This window comes from Petromyzon marinus, chromosome 74 (assembly GCF_048934315.1).
Source record: "Petromyzon marinus isolate PM22_M1 ecotype Great Lakes invasive population chromosome 74, UKy_Petmar_22M1.pri1.0, whole genome shotgun sequence".
Classification (NCBI taxonomy): domain Eukaryota; kingdom Metazoa; phylum Chordata; class Hyperoartia; order Petromyzontiformes; family Petromyzontidae; genus Petromyzon; species Petromyzon marinus.
The window spans coordinates 6337567-6358288 of NC_133740.1; the positions used below are offsets into that span (position 1 = coordinate 6337567).

At 58.6% G+C, this 20722-nt stretch overlaps 1 protein-coding gene across 1 annotated transcript in view; it reads left to right on the plus strand.

Moving 5' to 3' along the window:
* The window catches only part of LOC116958211 (uncharacterized), a 200121-nt gene that overhangs the window by 139383 nt on the left and 40016 nt on the right, over window positions 1-20722 (plus strand). The window contains exons 23-30 of the mRNA XM_076056179.1: window positions 167-511; window positions 6615-6727; window positions 7232-7965; window positions 8565-8716; window positions 9952-10255; window positions 11178-11320; window positions 12511-12736; window positions 13822-14014. Of these exons, the coding sequence (XP_075912294.1) occupies window positions 167-511; window positions 6615-6727; window positions 7232-7965; window positions 8565-8716; window positions 9952-10255; window positions 11178-11320; window positions 12511-12736; window positions 13822-14014 (2210 nt within the window). The remainder of the gene's footprint in view (window positions 1-166; window positions 512-6614; window positions 6728-7231; window positions 7966-8564; window positions 8717-9951; window positions 10256-11177; window positions 11321-12510; window positions 12737-13821; window positions 14015-20722) is intronic.

Here is a 20722-nt window from a genome sequence, read left to right on the forward strand (position 1 = left end):
CCCACCCACCATCCCCACCCACCCATCCCCACCCACCCTCCGTCACACCACTGCCCTGCCGTGTGACCGGCCACGTAACCTGCCCGCCCGATCACTCCCCCACCCCCCCCACCACCACTCCCCCCCCACCCCCCCCACCACCGCCCCCCCCCCCCACTACCAACAGGCGTCCACTGCGAAATCAACCCAGACGACTGTGCACCGGCTCCTGCCTCCCCCTCCTCGTCCTCCTCCTCGTCCTCCTCCTCGTCCTCCTCCTCGTCCTCCTCGTCCTCCTCCTCCTCCTCCTCCTCGTCGTCGGCTCCGGCCCCGCGATGCGCCAACGGCGGGCGCTGTGTGGACGCCGTGGGCGGCTTCTCGTGCGAGTGCCCGCCGGGGTTCGCCGGCGGGCGCTGCCAGGCGGAGCTGGGCACGTGTGGCGCGGGGAACCCGTGCCACCCGCACGGTGCCACCGGGTGCAGGGCGAGGGCACCCGGGGAGTACGAGTGTGAGTGTCGTCACGGCTACACCGGTGAGTAAGTGTGTGTGTGTGAGTGTGTGTGAGTGTGTGTGAGTGAGTGTGTGAGTGTGAGTGTCGTCACGGCTACACCGGTGAGTAAGTGTGTGAGTGTGTGAGTGTGAGTGTCGTCACGGCTACACCGGTGAGTAAGTGTGTGAGTGTGAGTGTCGTCACGGCTACACCGGTGAGTGGGGGTGTGTGAGTGTGTGAGTGTGTGTGAGTGTGAGTGTCGTCACGGCTACACCGGTGAGTAAGTGTGTGTGTGTGTGAGTGTGTGTGTGAGTGTGAGTGTCATCACGGCTACACCGGTGAGTAAGTGTGTGTGAGTGTGTGAGTGTGTGGGTGTGTCAACACGGCTACACCGGTGAGTGAGTGTGTGTGAGTGTGTGTGAGTGTGTGAGTGTCGTCACGGCTACACCGGTGAGTAAGTGTGTGAGTGTGAGTGTCGTCACGGCTACACCGGTGAGTAAGTGTGTGTGTGTGTGAGTGTGTGTGTGAGTGTGAGTGTCGTCACGGCTACACCGGTGAGTAAGTGTGTGAGTGTGAGTGTCGTCACGGCTACACCGGTGAGTAAGTGTGTGTGTGTGTGAGTGTGTGGGTGTGTGTGAGTGTCGTCACGGCTACACCGGTGAGTGGGGGTGAGTGTGTGTGTGTGAGTGTGAGTGTCATCACGGCTACACCGGTGAGTGGGTGTGTGTGTGTGTGTGAGTGTGTGAGTGTCATCACGGCTACACCGGTGAGTGGGTGTATGTGAGTGTGTGTGTGTGAGTGTCAACACGGCTACACCGGTGAGTGTGTGTGTGTGAGTGTGTGTGTGAGTGTGAGTGTCAACACGGCTACACCGGTGAGTGTGTGTGTAAGTGTGTGTGTGAGTGTGTGAGTGAGTGTGTGAGTGTGAGTGTCAACACGGCTACACCGGTGAGTGTGTGTGTGTGTCAACACGGCTACACCGGTAAGTGTGTGTGTCAACACGGCTACACCGGTGAGTGTGTGTGTAAGTGTGTGTGTGAGTGTGTGTGTGTGAGTGAGTGGGTGAGTGTGAGTGTCAACACGGCTACACCGGTGAGTGGGTGTGTGTGTGTGAGTGTCAACACGGCTACACCGGTGAGTGTGTGTGTGTGTCAACACGGCTACACCGGTGAGTGGGTGTGAGTGTGTGAGTGTGTGTGTGAGTGTCATCACGGCTACACCGGTGAGTGTGAGTGTCAACACGGCTACACCGGTGAGTGTGAGTGTCAACACGGCTACACCGGTGAGTGGGTGTGTGTGAGTGTCAACACGGCTACACCGGTGAGTGGGTGTGAGTGTGGGAGTGTGTGAGTGTGGGTGTGTGTGAGTGTGTGTTGGTGTGAGTGTGTGCGTGTGGGAGTGTGAGTGTGTGTGTGAGTGTGTGAGTGTGTGTGTCATCACGGCTACACCGGTGAGTGAGTGTGTGTGTGTGAGTGTGTGTGTGAGTGTGTGTGTGAGTGTGAATGTCAACACGGCTACACCGGTGAGTGGGTGTGTGTGTGAGTGTGTGTGTGTAAGTGTGTGTGTGTGTGAGTGTGTGTGTGAGTGTGTGTGTGAGTGGGTGTGTGTGTGTGTGTGTGTAAGTGTGTGTGAGTGGGTGTGTGTGTGTGTGTGTAAGTGTGTGTGTGTGAGTGTGTGTGTGTGAGTGTGTGGGTGTGTGTGTGTGGGTGTGTGTGTGCCTGGGTATTTTGTACCATCGGACACTCCACCCCCACAACTCCCAATCGGTGATGGGGCAGTTGTGGAGAGAGTGGAGAGTTTCCCATACCTGGGCAGTGTGCTTATGACTGGCTCCAGTTTAACAGCAGAGGTCTCACTCCGAATCAGTCGAGCGGCAATATCTTTTCATCGGTTGCGTAACGCTGTGTGGAAGCTACCTGGTCTGTCGCTCCGCACTAAGCTTCAGGTCTTCTCGGCCACGGTCATTCCCTCCCTTCTCTACGCTTGCGAAACGTGGACCCCCCTAATGGAACATCTTCGCCGGTTAGAAACATTTAGGCTGACCTGCCTACGATCCATCCTGGGTTTAACCAGACTGGATTGTGTGAGGAGCTCACAAATCCTTGAAAGATCTGGGCAGGGTCCCATCGGTGAGCTCCTCCGGCAGGCAAGGCTGCGATGGCTGGGTCATGTAGCCCGCATGCCCAGCCACCGCATGCCGAAACAGCTTTTGTTTGGCCGGATTGAGGAGGCTAAGCGGGCGCGGCACGGGCTAGAGAAGAGATGGAGTGATGTGGTACAGGAGGACGTGGAGCTGAGTGGACTTGCCGATGACTGGTACCAGCGGTGTCAAGATCGGCCTCTGTGGAGGAGGCTCGTGAAGGATGCTACTGGGCAGTTGGAGGCAGTCGCCCTCCAACAACAACGGAGGGCGGAGGAGCGACGCTCAGAACAACGAGCGGAGCGCCGGGTGGCTAAAGCACAGCAGGTTGGCACAGTAGGGGGCACAGGTGGTGCATCAGCCAGTCATCTCAGTCAGTCGACCCGTGGCACCTGGGTCTGCCCAGTAACCTCCTGCCAGCGGGCGTTCGACACTTCACGTAGCCTCACGGTGCACATAGCCTGGCACAAGCGTCGTGGTGACGTCACCGCCACTTAGTGGCGAATGGCGGTTGTTGTTGTTGTGTGAGTGTGTGAGTGTGTGTGTGTGAGTGTGTGGGTGTGACGGGGGAGCGGTAGTGTAGCGGTTAGCGCGCTGCGCTATGAACCTGGCGACCCGGGTTCGATTCCCGCTCACGGCCAACACCAGTGACGATTATCTGAACCGGTCCCGGGCCTCCCCTAGGTCGACTCAGCCTCAAATAAGTACCCGGTGCGGTGTGTAAACATTGCCACTGGGGAGACAAAGGCGGTCGGGCGTGGTGCTGGCCACCCACCCCCTCGTGTACCGTTACGGCCTTCATAGGTGCTCGCTAACAGCACTTGCCCCTACAGTCTGTTAAGGCTATACGGGGGATCTTTGCCTTTATCTTTGTGTGGGTGTGTGTGGGTGTGGGAGTGTGTGAGTGTGTGTGTGAGTGGGAGTGTGTGAGGGGGCACCGCTACACCGGTGAGTGTGTGTGTGTGAGTGTGTGTGAGTGGGTGTGTGAGTGTGTGTGAGTGGGTGTGTGAGTGTGTGTGAGTGTGGGTGTGAGTGTGTGTGTGGGAGTGTGTGAGTGGGCACCGCTACACCGGCGAGTGTGGGAGTGTGTGAGTGTGTGTGAGTGTGTGTGGGTGCTAGCTAAAGTGGCCCCTGCCATTCTTCCACTCCAGTGATGGGTGTACACCCAGGACCCCATTCAAACCTAAAGTGCCCTGGTCTCAGTTAGCTGATGAAAGTTGCAAGCGAGAATTTCATCATCGCTTGCGGCTGGGGTTGGCATCGTCCCCCACTCCTCCTGATGTCGAGGGTAAATGGGCGAGGTTTAGGACTGCGACTCATTCAGCTGCAATGGCTGCTTTGGGTACGCGGTCCAGAACTCCCCAGAGACCCTGGCTGATAGAGGAGGTGTTCAAATTGGCTGAGAAAAAGCGACAGGCCCACTCTAATCGTCTACAGCATCCCACGTCGGAGAATGAGGAGGCTTACCTCAGCTTTCGCTCGGAGGTTCGGAGAGCCGTGAGGCGCTGCAAGGATGGGTGGTGGTCGCGGGTTGCTGAGGAGATGGAGTCTGCCTCAGTGGCCCGCGATCACAAATCGCTCTTTAATTCCATCAAAAAAGTAACCTGCAGTGCCACACCTATTGCCATCATTAGGGGAAACAACAGTGATTCAATATCCGACCCCCAGGAACAGGTTTGCAGATTTGCTGAGCATTTCTGTGAGGTCCTGGGGGAAGGGACATTCCTCAGCCTGGATAACGTGGGACAAAGTGGGGATGATCTTGCTGAGGCTGCGGTACCTCAAATATATACTGTGAGTGGCTGGCTGAGGTGCCATCTGTTGAGGAAGTACTGCAGGCGATCCACAGTCTCAGACCAGGAAAGGCACCAGGCAGAGATGGTGACGTTTGTGCACAGACTGCGCTACATGACATCATAACAGTCTGGACGAATGGACGGGTTCTGCAGGACTGGAAGGATGCCCTGGTGGTCCCCCTCTTTAAGAAGGGGGACCGCACAGACTGTAACAACTACAGGGGCATGTCACTCCTCAGTGTGCCGGGAAAGGTCCTGGCAAGGATTATTCAACATTGCCTTGCCAGGCACGCTGAGGAGAGGCTTGCGGAGCACCAATATTATTTAGGAAATGGCGATCCTGCACAGATGCCATATTTTCTGTCCGTCTGCTACAGCAGACCTACATCTCTGCTTTATTGACCTGGTCAAGGCCTATGATACCATCAGTAGGCCTGGACTCTGGGTAGTTCTTCGTGCTTTCGGAGTCCCTGACCCTCTGCTCACGATCATTAAGGATCTTCATGATGGTGAGCGGGCCCGGGTAAAACTACGTGGCTGGGAGTCGGAGCCATTCCCTGTACACCTTGGGGTGCGACTGGGATGTCCTCTGGCTCCCACATTATTTAATATCTATTTTGACCATGTAGTTCATGAAGCCTTCAATAGCAGCACCGGAGGAATTTCCATCTGGTACAGATACAATGGGCGGCTGATCGATGCCCAGGTGCAGTCAAGGGATGGCTCCCTGTTGCTCAACCACGTTACGTATGCCGATGATTTGGTAATAGCTGCTCCTTCAGAGGAAGAGTTGGAGACGCTGCTGCTGAGACTGGAGCGTGCCACCAAGAGGTGGGGCCTTACCATCAGCCCCACCAAAACTCAGCACCTGCCTGGGTATTTTGTACCATCGGACATTCCCCCCCCTACAACTCCCAATTGGTGATGTGGCAGTTGTGGAGAGAGTGGAGAGTTTCCCATACCTGGGCAGTGTGCTCAAGAGCGGCTCTTGTTTGACAGCAGAGGTCTCACTCCGAATCAGTCGAGCAGCATTATCTTTTCATCGGTTGCGTAACGCTGTGTGGAAGCGACCTGGTCTGTCGCTCCGCACTAAGCTTCAGGTCTTCTCGGCCACGGTCATTCCCTCCCTTCTCTACGCTTGCGAAACGTGGACCCCCCTAATGGAACATCTTCGCCGGTTAGAAACATTTAGGCTGGCCTGCCTACGATCCATCCTGGGTTTAACCAGGCTGGATTGTGTGAGGAGCTCACAAATCCTTGAAAGATCTGGGCAAGGTCCCATCGGTGAGCTCCTCCGGCGGGCAAGGCTGCGATGGCTGGGTCATGTAGCCCGCATGCCCAGCCAACGCATGCCGAAACAGCTTTTGTTCGTCCGGATTGAGGGGGCTAAGCGGGCGCGGCACGGGCTAGAGAAGACATGGAGTGATGTGGTACAGGAGGACGTGGAGCTGAGTGGACTTGCCGATGACTGGTACCAGCGGTGTCAAGATCGGCCTCTGTGGAGGAGGCTCGTGAAGGACGCTACTGGGCAGTTGGAGGTAGTCGCCCTCCAACAACAAAGGAGGGCGGAGGAGCGACGCTCAGAACAACGAGTGGAGCGCCGGGTGGCTAAAGCACAGCAGGTTGGCACAGTAGGGGGCACAGGTGGTGCATCAGCCAGTCATCTCAGTCAGTCGACCCGTGGCACCTGCTGGGTCTGCCCCGTGACCTCCTGCCAGCGGGCGTTCGACACTTCACGTGGCCTCAAGGTGCACATAGCCTGGCACAAGCGTCGTGGTGACGTCACCGCCACTTAGTGGCGAATGGCGGTTGTTGTTGTTGTGTTACTCTGTGTGTGTTAGTGTGTGTGTGTGTTAGTGTGTGTTAGTGTGTGTTAGTGTGTGTGTGTGTGTGTTAGTTGTGTGTGGGGAGCGGTAGTGTAGCGGTTAGCGCCACGCTGCACTACGAACCCGGCGACCCGAGTTCGATTCCCGCTCACGGCCAACACCGCCGGTGACGATTATCCGGACGGGTCCTGGGGCCTCCCCCTAGGTCGACTCGGCCTCAAATGAGTACCTGCTGTAGCGGCGTAGCGTAGTGAACATCGCCAGCACCGGGGCGAGACAAAGGCGGCCTCCGTAGGTGCCGCTCGCCACGCAGCGCCTGCCCCAACGGTCCCTCAAGGCCCCAACGTGCGGTGTGGCGGCGCCGCCTTTGTCCTCGCCCGCAGGCCGCTACTGCGAGAGCGTGGTCGACACGTGCCGCGACCGCCCGTGCCACAACGGAGCCACGTGCACGGTGACCACCAACACGCCCCTCGGATACTCCTGCCACTGCGCCCCGGTACCGGCACAGCACCTCGGCAGAGCACACCCCCCCCCCTTCCCCCACAATGCATCGCGGCAGAGCACACCCCCTCCCCCCCACAATGCATCGCGGCAGAGCCCCCTCCCCCCCACAATGCATCGCGGCAGAGCACACCCCCTCCCCCCCACAATGCATCGCGGCAGAGACCCCTCCCCCCCCCCACAATGCACCTCGGCAGAGACCCCTCCCCCACAATGCATCGCGGCAGAGCCCCCCCCCCCCCCACAATGCACCACGGCAGAGACCCCCCCCCCACAATGCATCACAGCAGAGCCCCGCCCCCCACAATGCAACGCGGAGAGCCCCCTGTCCCACAATGCATCGCGGCAGAGCCCCCCCCCCCTACAATGCATCACAGCAGAGCCCCCTGCCCCACAATGCTCCCCCCCACTGCCCCGTCACCCCACAACGCGCCACCGCACCCCCACAACGCGCCACCCCTCCCCTCCTCCCCCCCCCCACCCCCCCGCTCCACCCCAGGGCTTCGAGGGGCGTTGGTGCGACGACCCTGCGGGCCGCTGCGACGGGCTGCAGTGCCGGAACGGCGGCCGCTGCTCCCGCCCCTCGCCGTCCTCCCCCCCGCGCTGCTCCTGCCCGCCGGGCTTCGCCGGCGTCGCCTGCCAGCTGGCCGAGCGCGACCCCTGCACGGCACGCGGCTCCGGCGGCTCCGGCGGCTCCGGCAGCTCCGGCAGCTCCGGCGGCTCCGGCAGCTCCGGCAGCTCCGGCAGCTCCGCGTGCCTCAACGGGGGGCAGTGCCGCCCGCTCCGGCGGGCGCCGTTCTTCCGCTGTGAGTGCCGCCGGCCCTTCGCCGGCCCCCGCTGTGACCGCGTCGTCGCCGACTCCGCCGATGCCGACGCCGCCGAGGATGTCGGCGGCGGCGTCGGCGTCGGCGTCGGCGTCGGCGACCGAAGCTGCGCCGACGCGGGGTGCCCGGGCCGGGCGGGCGACGGGCGCTGCGACGGGGAGTGCAACTCGGGGGAGTGCGAGTGGGACGGCGGGGACTGCTCCCTGCGCTACCGCAACCCGTGGCGCAACTGCCCCGGGGCGGCGGCGTGCTGGCGCGTGTTCGGGGACGGGCGCTGCGACCGGCGCTGCGCCGGCGCCGGGTGCCTCTTCGACGGCTTCGACTGCAACGGGCGCGGAGGAGGAGGAGGAGGAGGAGGAGGAGGAGGAGGAGGAGGTGGTGGTGGAGGTGGCGGGGCACAGGCGTGCAAGTGAGGGACACTCCGGTGGTGATGGTGATGGCGGTGACAGAGGTGGTGGTGGTGGTGAACCACCATCACCACGAACAACCATCACCACCATCACCACGAACCACCATCACCACCATCACCCAGAACCACCATCACCACGAACCACCATCACCACGAACCACCATCACCACGAATCACCATCAACCTGAACCACCATCAACCTGAACACGGTTGACAGTGACTCACTCTTGTCTCCACGCCCCGCCCCCACACCACGCCCCACCCCACCCCCACACCACGCCCCTCCCCCACGCCCCTCCCCATACCACGCGTCTCCCCCACACCACGCCCCTACCCCACACCACGCCCCTCCCCCACACCACGCCCCTCCCCCACACCACGCCCCTCCCCCACACCACGCCCCTCCCCCACACCACGCCCCTCCCCCACACCACGCCCCTCCCCCACACCACGCCCCTCCCCCACACCACGCCCCTTCCCCACACCACGCCCCTCCCCCACACCCCTCCCCCACACCCCTCCCCTCCCCCACACCACGCCCCTCCCCCACCCCACCCCTCCCCTCCCCCACACCACACCCCTCCCCCACACCCCGCCAGCCCCCTGTACGCCCAGTACTGCGAGGACCACGCGGCCGACGGCGACTGTGACGAGGGCTGCAACAGCGGCGAGTGCGGCTGGGACGGCGGCGACTGTGCCCGAGGGCGCCCGCTGGCCGGCTCGCTCGTCGTGGTGGTGCGCCTGCCACCAGGTGGGTGCCACGGGGCGCTCGCTCGCGGAGGTCAGAGGTCGGGGGGGTAGCCTTCGCCACTGCCGCCTTCACCACCGCCTTCACCACCGCCTTCGCCACCGCCTTCACCACCGCCTTCGCCACCGCCTTCGCCACCGCCTTCGCCTTCGCCGCCTTCGCCGCCTTCGCCGCGAGTCGCCGAAGCCACGTGGCTTTTTTTATTTTTGTTTTTTTTCCACTTCGCCCATCTGCCCTTCGCTCCGCGGTTCCTTCGGTTGAAGCCGGCACGCGGGGGTTCCGGCAGAAACTAAACCACGACGCTCCGGTCGACAGCGCGACGGCGGCTCGTGCTCAGGCGCGGTCGGTGCGGGTGGAGAAAGTCGGATCCAGGAGGCTGTATACGTGGCGATGGGCAAGCAGGCGGGGCGGGGCGGGGCGGGGCGGGGTGGGGTGGGGTGGGTCTGAGCTGGAAAGGAATTCCACCCCCCCGGGGACGCAAGCAGCGTGGGTCAGCTGTGCCCGTGGGAGATTAGGCGAGAGAGGGATCAGGGAGGGAGGCATTCGCATGAGCGAGCATCCGCCGCCGCTGAAAGAGTGCCGTGCCCGCATGTGCCCACGACAGCCAGCGGTGTCGACGGGAGATTCGCACGGTGAGAGTGCAGTCCAATGGGGGGGGGGGGGGCATGTGAGCTGCTGTGTAGCTTTCTCTCTCTCTCTCGCTCTCTCTGTGTGTTCAGAAGGCCTCACCCTGGCCATCACCAATTACAGCAGCTCTACCACGTGGCTTGTCAGCGTCAGCATCATCATCATCACCCCTCTCGCCTTGCTCCTCCCCCTCTCTCCTTGGCCCCTCTCGCCTTGGCCCCTCCCCCTCTCGCCTTGGCCCCTCCCCCTCTCGCCTTGCCCCTCCCCCTCTCTCATTGGCCCCTCCCTCTTTATCCTTGCCCCTCCCCCTCTCTCCTTGCCCCTCCCCCCCTCTCCTTGCCCCTCCCCCTCTCTCCTTGCCCCTCCCCATCTCGCCTTGCCCCTCCCTGTCTCGCCTTGCCCCTCCCCCTCTCTCCTTGCCCCTCCCCCTCTCGCCTTGCCCCTCCCCCTCTCGCCTTGCCCCTCCCCATCTCGCCTTGCCCCTCCCCATCTCGCCTTGCCCCTCCCCCTCTCGCCTTGCCCCTCCTTCCCCTCTCGCCTTGCCCCTCCCTCTCTCTCCTACCCCTCCCCCTTCCCCCCCCCCTCTCCCTTCTCTACTCCCCCCGTGACAGACGAGTTCCTGGGAGTGGTTGGGCGCTTCGTGCAGCAGCTGGGCGAGGTTCTGCTGCTGACGGTGCGCGTCCGGAGGGACCGCGACGGACGCCTCATGGTGCTGCCCTTCTACGGCGCTGCCGCTGCAACACGCCGGGCACGCTCGCCGCCGGGGCAGCAGGGGCAGCAGCAGCAGGGGCAGCAGCAGGAGCAGCAGCAGGGGCGGCAGCAGCAGCAGGGGCAGCAGCAGCAGCAGGAGCAGCAGCAGCAGGGGCAGCGCCAGCGTCGCCACAGCCGCCAGGAGGAGGAGGAAAAGCCCCTGGGGTGAGGAAGGTGGCAAAGGCGGTTTCGCCGGTTCGGTGCCTCGTCAGCAGCTCCTGGGGCTGGTGTTCGACCTTCAGTCCCTCGTCAGCAGCCCGGCCAGGCTCGCTCGAACCGACGGCCGAGGCCGCCAGCGACATTCTGGGCTGGTTTTTTTACATTTTGAGATCTCCTTTGGTCCAACACCAGTGGAGACTAGGCTCTAAGAAAAGCCGTCTTGGGTGTGGACAAATCAAATTCAAGGACAAGTGCATAATATTATTATCAGAGTTGCCTCTTTTCTTTGCATTTTGACTGCTTGTGTTGTGGTTATTGCAAACACGATGCCTTGAATAAAGGTGTCAGTTTGTGTGCCAGTTAAAAGGGTAAAACCTATTCCTATATGTTGTTATTGGCAAAGGAGGTCTCATAATGTAAATGCTCACCCCGAGCCCTCAGTACTCTGATAGTGTGCTGTTTTTGAGTTGTACACCTTTTGGCGTCTTCTGGTCCAACACCAATGGAGACTAAAGGGCTCTAAGAAAAGCCGTCTCGGGTGTGGACCAATCAAATTCAAGGACGGTGCATAATATTATTATCAGAGTTGTCTTTTTTGTTTGCATTTTGACTGCTTGTGTTGTGGTTATTGCAAACACGATGCCTTGAACAAAGGTGTCAGTTTTTGTGCCGGTTAAAAGGGGTAAAAACCTATTCCTGTATTCTGGGCTGGTGTTTCGACCTTCAGTCTCTCGTCAGCAGCCCGGCCAGGCTCGCTCGAACCGACGGCCGAGGGTCGCGAGCGACATTCCGGTCCCGGTTTCGCCGCCCCGTTGACTCGTCAGCAGCGGCTTCGCCTTCCCGCGAAACCAAACGAGCCGCGGGGAGCTCCGTTTCACTCCTCCCCCCCACCCCCTCCCCCCCTCCCCCCCCACCCCCTCCCCCCCAGCTCGGAGGTTCACCTCGAGCTGTTTGAGCAGCGCTGCCTCAACGTTTGCCTGCCCAGCGCCGACGCGGCCGCCGCGTTTCTGGCGGCGCAGGAGGTGTCGCTGGTCCACATGGCCTACCCACTCATTGCCGTCTACAGTGACGGTGCGTAGGGGGAGGGGGCGGGTGGGGAGGGAGGGAGGGCTCACTACCACCACCACCGTCAGCCACCCACTCACCCACCCGTTCACCCACCCACCCACTCACCCACCCACTCACCCACCCGTTCACCCACCCGTTCACCCACCCACTCACCCACCCGTTCACCCACCCGTTCACCCACCCACCCACTCACCCACCAGTTCACCCACCCGTTCACTCACCCACCCACTCACCCACCAGTTCACCCACCTGTTCTCCCACCCACCCATTCACCCACCCACCCATTCACCCACCCACACACTCACCCACCCACACACTCACCAACCCGTTCACCCACCCACCTACTCACCCACCCGCTCACCCACCCGTTCACCCACCCAACCACTCACCCACCCACTCACCCACCCGTTCACCCACCCACCCACTCACCCACCAATTCACCCACCTGTTCTCCCACCCACCCATTCACCCACCCACCCATTCACCCACCCACACACTCACCCACCCACACACTCACCAACCCGTTCACCCACCCACCTACTCACCCACCCGCTCACCCACCCGTTCACCCACCCAACCACTCACCCACCCACTCACCCACCCGTTCACCCACCTACTCACCCACCCGTTCACCCACCCACTCACCCATCCGTTCATCCACCCACCCGTTCATCCACCCACCCACTCACCCACTCACCCACCCACTCACCCACCCGTTCACCCACCCACTCACCCACCTACTCACCCACCCACCCACTCACCCACCCACCTACCCACCCACCCACTCACCCACCCACTCACCCACCTACCCACCCACCCACTCACCCACCCACCTAACCACCCACCCACTCACCCACCCACTCGCTCACCCATCAACCCGTTCACCCATCGAACCGCTCAATCACCAAGTCGCCCGCCTACTCACCCACCCACTCACCCACCCACCAGTTCACCCACCAAACCGCCCAATCACCAAAACCCGCCCGCCCGCCCAACCGACTTCGCCAAACATAACCACCTCCCGGAAGCCCCTTCGTCGGTGCTGCCCGCCCGCTACGCGAGGGGCCTCCCCCGGAGGCCGCCCGCTACGCGAGGGGCCTCCCCCGGATGGGCCCCTCGCGGGTCTCCGCTTGTGACACGGTGGCCAAAAAAAAAAAAAGAAAACCGAGGGGGCATTCCGCCGTCTTGTCCAGGAGCGGAGGGCGACGCCGAGGAGGCCCCGACGCTTCTGTACGCGGCCGTGGGCCTCGGCCTGGCGCTGGCGCTGGCGCTGGTGGCGGCCGGGGTGCTCCTGCACGGCAAGCGGCGGCGCAAGGAGCACGGAGCTCTGTGGCTTCCCGACGGCTTCCTGCTCGGCGGCCACGGGCCGCAGAAGAAGACGCGGAGGGAGCCGCTGGGGCAGGACGCCATGGGGCTGCGGTGAGAGGGGGGCCCCGCTGGTCGCGGTCACGGTCATGATCGTCGTCGTCGTCGTCGTGGTCGTCATCATCACGATAATCGTGATGGTCATCGTGATTGTGATCATCACCACGGTCACCATCACGAGCATCATCATCATCACCATCATGTTCATCATCACGAGCATCATCATGATCATCATCATCACGATAATCGTGATGATGATGATGATGATCATCATGGTCATCATCACGAGCATCATCATTGTCTTCATGATGATGATGATGATGATCATGATGAAAACTCCAAATCTACAGCAGCAGGCGTCCTTAGGGTCTGGATCGAACCCACCACCTCCTGTGGACCAGGCGAGGTAGCCAACATCTCCTAGCCACCGTGATGATGATGATGATGAGAGAGAGAGACAGACCTCCTGTAGACCAGGCGAGGTAGTTAACATCTCATAGCCACCGTGATGATGATGATGAGAGAGAGACACAGACCTCCTGTAGATCAGGCGAGGTAGTTAACATCTCATAGCCACCGTGATGATGATGATGATGAGAGAGACACATCCCTCCTGTAGACCAGGCGAGGTAGTTAACATCTCATAGCCACCGTGATGATGATGAGAGAGTCACAGACCTCCAGTAGACCAGGCGGAGGTAGTCAACATCGCCTAGCCACCGTGATGATGACAATGATGAGAGAGAGACACAGACCTCCTGTATACCAGGCGAGGTAGTTAACATCTCATAGCCACCGTGATGATGATAAGAGAGAGAGACAGACCTCCTGTAGACCAGGCGAGGTAGTCAACATCTCATAGCCACCGTGATGATGATGATGAGAGAGAGAGACACAGACCTCCTGTGTACAAGGCGAGGTAGTCAACATCTCACAGCCACCGTGATGATGATGATGATGATGAGAGAGACACAGACCTCCTGTAGACCAGGCGAGGTAGTTAACATCTCATAGCCACCGTGATGATGATGATGAGAGAGAGACACAGACCTCCTGTATACCAGGCGAGGTAGTTAACATCTCATAGCCACCGTGATGATACTGATGATGATATCTACTGATGCTGCTGCTGCACCCAGGAACCTGCGGGTACCGATGGAGGCGCCCGGCGGACAGGAGGGGTGTTACCATGACGACCACGATGACGACGATGACGACGAACAGGAGGGGGAGGAGGAAGAGGATGGTTACGGTGGTGACGGTGGTGGTGGCGGTGGTGGTGGCGGCCGTGATGATGGCTGCGGTAAAGCTGCCAAGCGCAAGCGCCTTAAGGTATGGGCAGAGTGCACGCAGTGTGTGTGCACTCACGTTACACACACGTACACACACACACGTACACACACACACGTACACACACACACACGTACACACACACGTGCACTCACGTTATGCACACACACGTACACACACGCACACACGTACGCACACGTACGCACACACACGTACACACACACACGTACACACACACACGTACGCACACACACGTACACACACGTACACACACACGTACACACACGTATGCACACGCACGTACGCACACACACGTACGCACACACACGTACGCACACACACGTACGCACACACAAGTACGCACACACACGTACACACACACGTACATACACACATGTACACACACACGTACACACAACAACAACAACCGCCATTCACCACTAAGTGGCGGTGACGTCACCACGACGCTTGTGCCAGGCCATGTGCACCTTGCGGCCACGTGGAGTGTCGAACGCCCGTTGGCAGGAGGTCACGGGGCAGACCCAGGTGCCACGGGTCGACTGACTGAGATAACTGAGATGACTGGCTGATGCACCACCTGTGCCCCCTACTGTGCCAACCTGCTGTGCTTTAGCCACCCGGCGCTCCGCTCGTTGTTGTGAGCGTCGCTCCTCCGCCCTCCGTTGTTATTGGAGGGGGACTACCTCCAACTGCCCAGTATCGTCCTTCACGAGCCTCCTCCACAGAGGCCGATCTTGACACCGCTGGTACCAGTCATCGGCAAGTCCACTCAGCTCCACGTCCTCCTGTACCACATCACTCCATCTCTTCTCTAGCCCGTGCCGCGCCCGTTTAGCCCCCTCGATCTGGCCGAACAAAATCTGTTTTGGCATGCGGTGGCTGGGCATGCGGGCTACATGACCCAGCCAACGCAGCCTTGCCTGCCAGAGGAGCTCACCGATGGGACCGTGCCCAGATCTTTCAAGGATTTGTGAGCTCCTCACACAATCCAGTCTGGTTAAACCCAGGATGGATCGTAGGCAGGCCAGCCTAAATTTTTCTAACCGGCGAAGATGTTCCATTAGGGGGGTCCACGTTTCGCAAGCGTAGAGAAGGGAGGGAATGACCGTGGCCGAGAAGACCTGAAGCTTAGTGCGGAGCGACAGACCAGGTAGCTTCCACACAGCGTTACGCAACCGATGAAAAGATATTGCCGCTCGACTGATTCGGAGTGAGACCTCTGCTGTTAAACTGGAGCCAGTCATAAGCACACTGCCCAGGTATGGGAAACTCTCCACTCTCTCCACAACTGCCCCATCACCGATTGGGAGTTGTGGGGGTGGAGTGTCCGATGGTACAAAATACCCAGGCAGGTGCTTAGTTTTGGTGGGGCTGATGGTAAGGCCCCACCTCTTACTGGCACGCTCCAGTCTCAGCAGCAGCGTCTCCAACTCCTCCTCTGACTGAGCAGCTATTACCAAATCATCAGCATACATAACGTGGTTGAGCAATAGGGAGCCATCCCTTGACCGCACCCGGGCATCGATTAGCCCTGTCGCACCCCAAGGTTAACAGGGAATGGCTCCGACTCCCGGCCACGTAGTTTTACCCAGGCCCGCTCACCATCATGAAGGTCCTTAATGATCGTGAGCAGAGGGTCAGGGACTCCAAAAGAACGAAGAACAACCCAGAGCCCAGGCCTACTGATGGTATCATAGGCCTTGACCAGGTCAATAAAGCAGAGATGTAGGTCTTGTTGGAATTCCCTACACCTCTGCTGTAGCAGACGGACAGACAATATGGCATCTGTGCAGGACCGCCCTTTCCTGAAACCGCATTGCGGCTCCGCAAGCCTCTCGTCAGCGTGCCTTGCAAGGCGATGCTGAATAATCCGTGCCAGGACCTTTCCTGGCACACTGAGGAGTGAGATGCCCCTGTAGTTGTTACAGTCTGTGCGGTCCCCCTTCTTAAAAAGGAAGACCACCGGGGCATCTTTCCAATCCTGCGGAACCTGTCCAGTGGTCCAGAATGTTGTTTTGATGTCATATAGGGCAGTATGTGCACGAACGCCAACCTCCCTCAGCATTTCGCTTGGGAGATCATCTCTGCCTGCTGCCTTTCCTGGTCTCAGACTCCGGATCGCCTTCAGTACTTCCTCAACAGATGGCACCTCAGCCAGCCACTCACAGGGGGGACTTCTTCCAATATTTGAGGCACCGCAGCCTCAGCAGGGTCATCCTCACTTTGTGCCACGATGTTTTCCTGGCTGAGGGATTTTCCCTCCCCCAGGACCTCACAGAAATGCTCAGCAAATCTGCAAACCTGTTCCTGGGAATCGGAGATTGGATCACCGTTTTTTCCCCTAATGATGGTAATAGGTGTGGCGCTGCAGGTTACTTTTTTGATGGAGTTAAATAGAGACTTGTGATCACGGCCCACTGAGGCAGACTCCATCTCCTCAGCAACCCGCGACCACCACCCATCCTTGCAGCGCCTCATGGCTCTCCGAACCTCCGAGCGAAGGCTGCGGTAAGCCTTCTCATTCTCTGACGTGGGATTCTGTAGCCGATGACAGTGGGCCTGTCGCTTTTTCTCAACCATTCTGAACACCTCCTCTGTCAGCCAGGGTCTCTGGGGAGGTCTGGACCGCGTACCCAAAGCAGCCATTGCAGCTGCATGAGTCACAGTCCTAAACCTCGCCCATTTACCCTCGACATCAGGAGGAGTCGGGAACGATGCCAATCCCAGCCACAAGCGATGATGAAATTCTCGCTTGCAACTTTCATCAGATAACTGAGACCAGGCCACTTTAGGTTGGAATGGGGTCCTGGGTGTACACCCACCACCGGAGTGGAAGAATGGCAGGCGCATTTTACAGATGACTATTCGATGGTCAGAGGGCAGATCAGCTCCACGGTAGGTCCTGGTGTCAAGGACATGGGCTCGCATCCACTGGTCCGTCACTATGTAGTCCAGCAGATGTTCTTGCTTGGACCCGGCATGCATCCATGATGTTGTGTGGATTCGCCGATGCCGGAACAGCGTGTTGGTAATTACAAGCCCATGGACTGCACAAAAATCTAGCAGCCTCCTACCGTTGTTATTGAGCTGATCTCGCCCATGCCCTCCAATCACTCCAGACCAGGTGCCAGCATTATGACCAACTCGGGCATTGAAGTCACCCAACAAGATGACTCTATCCCAAGGGGCCACTTTAGCCAGCACCTGTGACACGAGGTCATAGAAGGCATCTGACTCATCGGCCTTGCCTGCATCCCTCCACGGATGTTCATCTTCGGTGGGGGCATAAGTAACCATGACCACCATTCCTCACCTCCGATTGATGGGAAGGCGAGCCCAAAGTAGCCTGGGGCTTACAGCTTCCCACACCTCACCGCCACGCTCCCATGCCCCCTTCATTCTTTTTTTCAAAAGAAGAGCCACACCCTGTTGTTTGGCAGTCTGCTGCCCCGAGTAGAGGACTGTCCACCCCTCATGGTGGCAGGAGCCAGAGCCGGTCCACCTGACCTCCTGAATGCCGCATAGATCCAGGCGGTACCGGTCCAGCTCCCGACAGAGGAGTGGCAGCCTCTCCTCCGCAGTGAGCGTTCGAACATTCCACGTGGCCACCCATAGTGGCTTTTCGTTGTTTCTGGAGTAGCCCCGAGGGTAGGTATTCAATCTCCTGGCTCCGCCAATTGGGGTTTGGCCAGGAGACGTCATAGACGCCTGGCCCCCCGGGGCCTCCGACACAAGCTTATTAGTTACATATTTCAGTTTAACTCGTGGTTTCGTGGTAATTAATTGAAGGTGGAGGGGTTACCAGCCCCTCGCACCCGTCCAGAGCCCCCGTTTAGCCCCTGTGGTGGACACATATGCCATGAGGGGAGGAGCCAATCAAAATTGGATCTCCCCCCACAGCACTGTCCACGACAGAGTTGCCCGTCCGGCACCGCGAGGAGGTAGGGGGTTGTTTTGCCGGACCGCGTACACACACACACACACGTACACACACACACGTACACACACACACACGTACACACACACACACGTACACACACACACGTACACACACACACACACACGTACACACACATACGTGCACACACACACACGTACACACACACACACGTACACACACACACGTACACACACACACACACACGTACACACACACACACGTACACACACGTACACACACACACACACGTACACACACACACACGTGCACACACACACGTACACACACACACGTACACACACACACGTACACACGTACACACACACACGTACACACACACGTACACACACACGTACACACACATACACACACACACGTACACACACACACACACGTACACACACACGTACACATACACACACACACGTACACACACACACACGTACACACACACACACGTACACACACACACACGTACACACACACGTACACACACACACACGTACACACACACGTACACACACACACGTACACACACACACACGTACACACACACACGTACACACACACACGTACACACACACGTACACACACACACACGTACACACACACGTACACACACACGTACACACACACACGTACACACACACTCGTACACACACACACACACGTACACACACACGTACACACACACGTACACACACACACGTACACACACACGTACACACACACACACACGTACACACACACGTACACACACACACGTACACACACACTCGTACACACACACACACACGTACACACACACACACGTACACACACTCGTACACACACACACACGTACACACACACACACGTACACACACACACACGTACACACACACACACACGTACACACACACACGTACACACACACGTACACAGTGACACACACACACGTACACACACACACACACACGTACACACACACACGTACACACACACACGTACACACACACACACACGTACATACACACACGTACACACATACACGTACACACACACACGTACACACACACACACGTACACACACACACACACGTACACACACACGTACACACACACACGTACACACACACACACGTACACACACACACGTACACACACACGTACACACACACGTACACACACACGTACACACACACACGTACACACACACACACGTACACACACACACGTACACACACACACGTACACACACACGTACACACACACACACGTACACACACACGTACACACACACGTACACACACACACGTACACACACACTCGTACACACACACACACACGTACACACACACACGTACACACACACGTACACACACACACGTACACACACACGTACACACACACACACACGTACACACACACGTACACACACACACGTACACACACACTCGTACACACACACACACACGTACACACACACACACGTACACACACTCGTACACACACACACACGTACACACACACACACGTACACACACACACACGTACACACACACACACGTACACACACACACGTACACACACACGTACACAGTGACACACACACACGTACACACACACACACACACGTACACACACACACGTACACACACACACGTACACACACACACACACGTACATACACACACGTACACACACACACGTACACACACACACGTACACACACACACGTACACACACACACACGTACACACACACACACACGTACACACACACGTACACACACACACGTACACACACACGTACACACACACACGTACACACACACACACGTACACACACACACACACGTACACACACACACACACGTACACACACACACGTACACACACACACACACACGTACACACACACACGTACACACACACACGTACACACACACACACACACGTACATACACACACGTACACACACACACACGTACACACACACACGTACACACACACACGTACACACACACACACACGTACACACACACACACACGTACACACACACGTACACACACACACGTACACACACACACGTACACACACACACACACACGTACACACACACACACACGTACACACACACACGTACACACACACAGTGACACACACGTACACGTACACACACACGTACACACACACGTACACACACACACGTACACACACACACACGTACACACACACACACGTACACACACACGTACACACACACACACGTACACACACACACACGTACACACACACACACACACGTACACACACACACACACGTACACACACACACACGTACACACACACACGTACACACACACACACACGTACACACACACACACGTACACACACACACGTACACACACACACACGTACACACACACACGTACACACACACACGTACACACACACACACACGTACACACACACACACAGTACACACACGTACACACACACGTACACACACACACGTACACACACACACACACGTACACACACACGTACACACACACACACACACGTACACACACACACATACACACACGTACACACACACACGTGCACACACACACACGTACACACACACACACACGTACACACACACGTACACACACACACGTACACACACACACGTACACACACACACACGTACACACACACAACAACAACAACAACAACCGCCATTCGCCACTAAGTGGCGGTGACGTCACCACGACGCTTGTGCCAGGCTATGTGCACCCTGAGGCCACGTGAAGTGTCG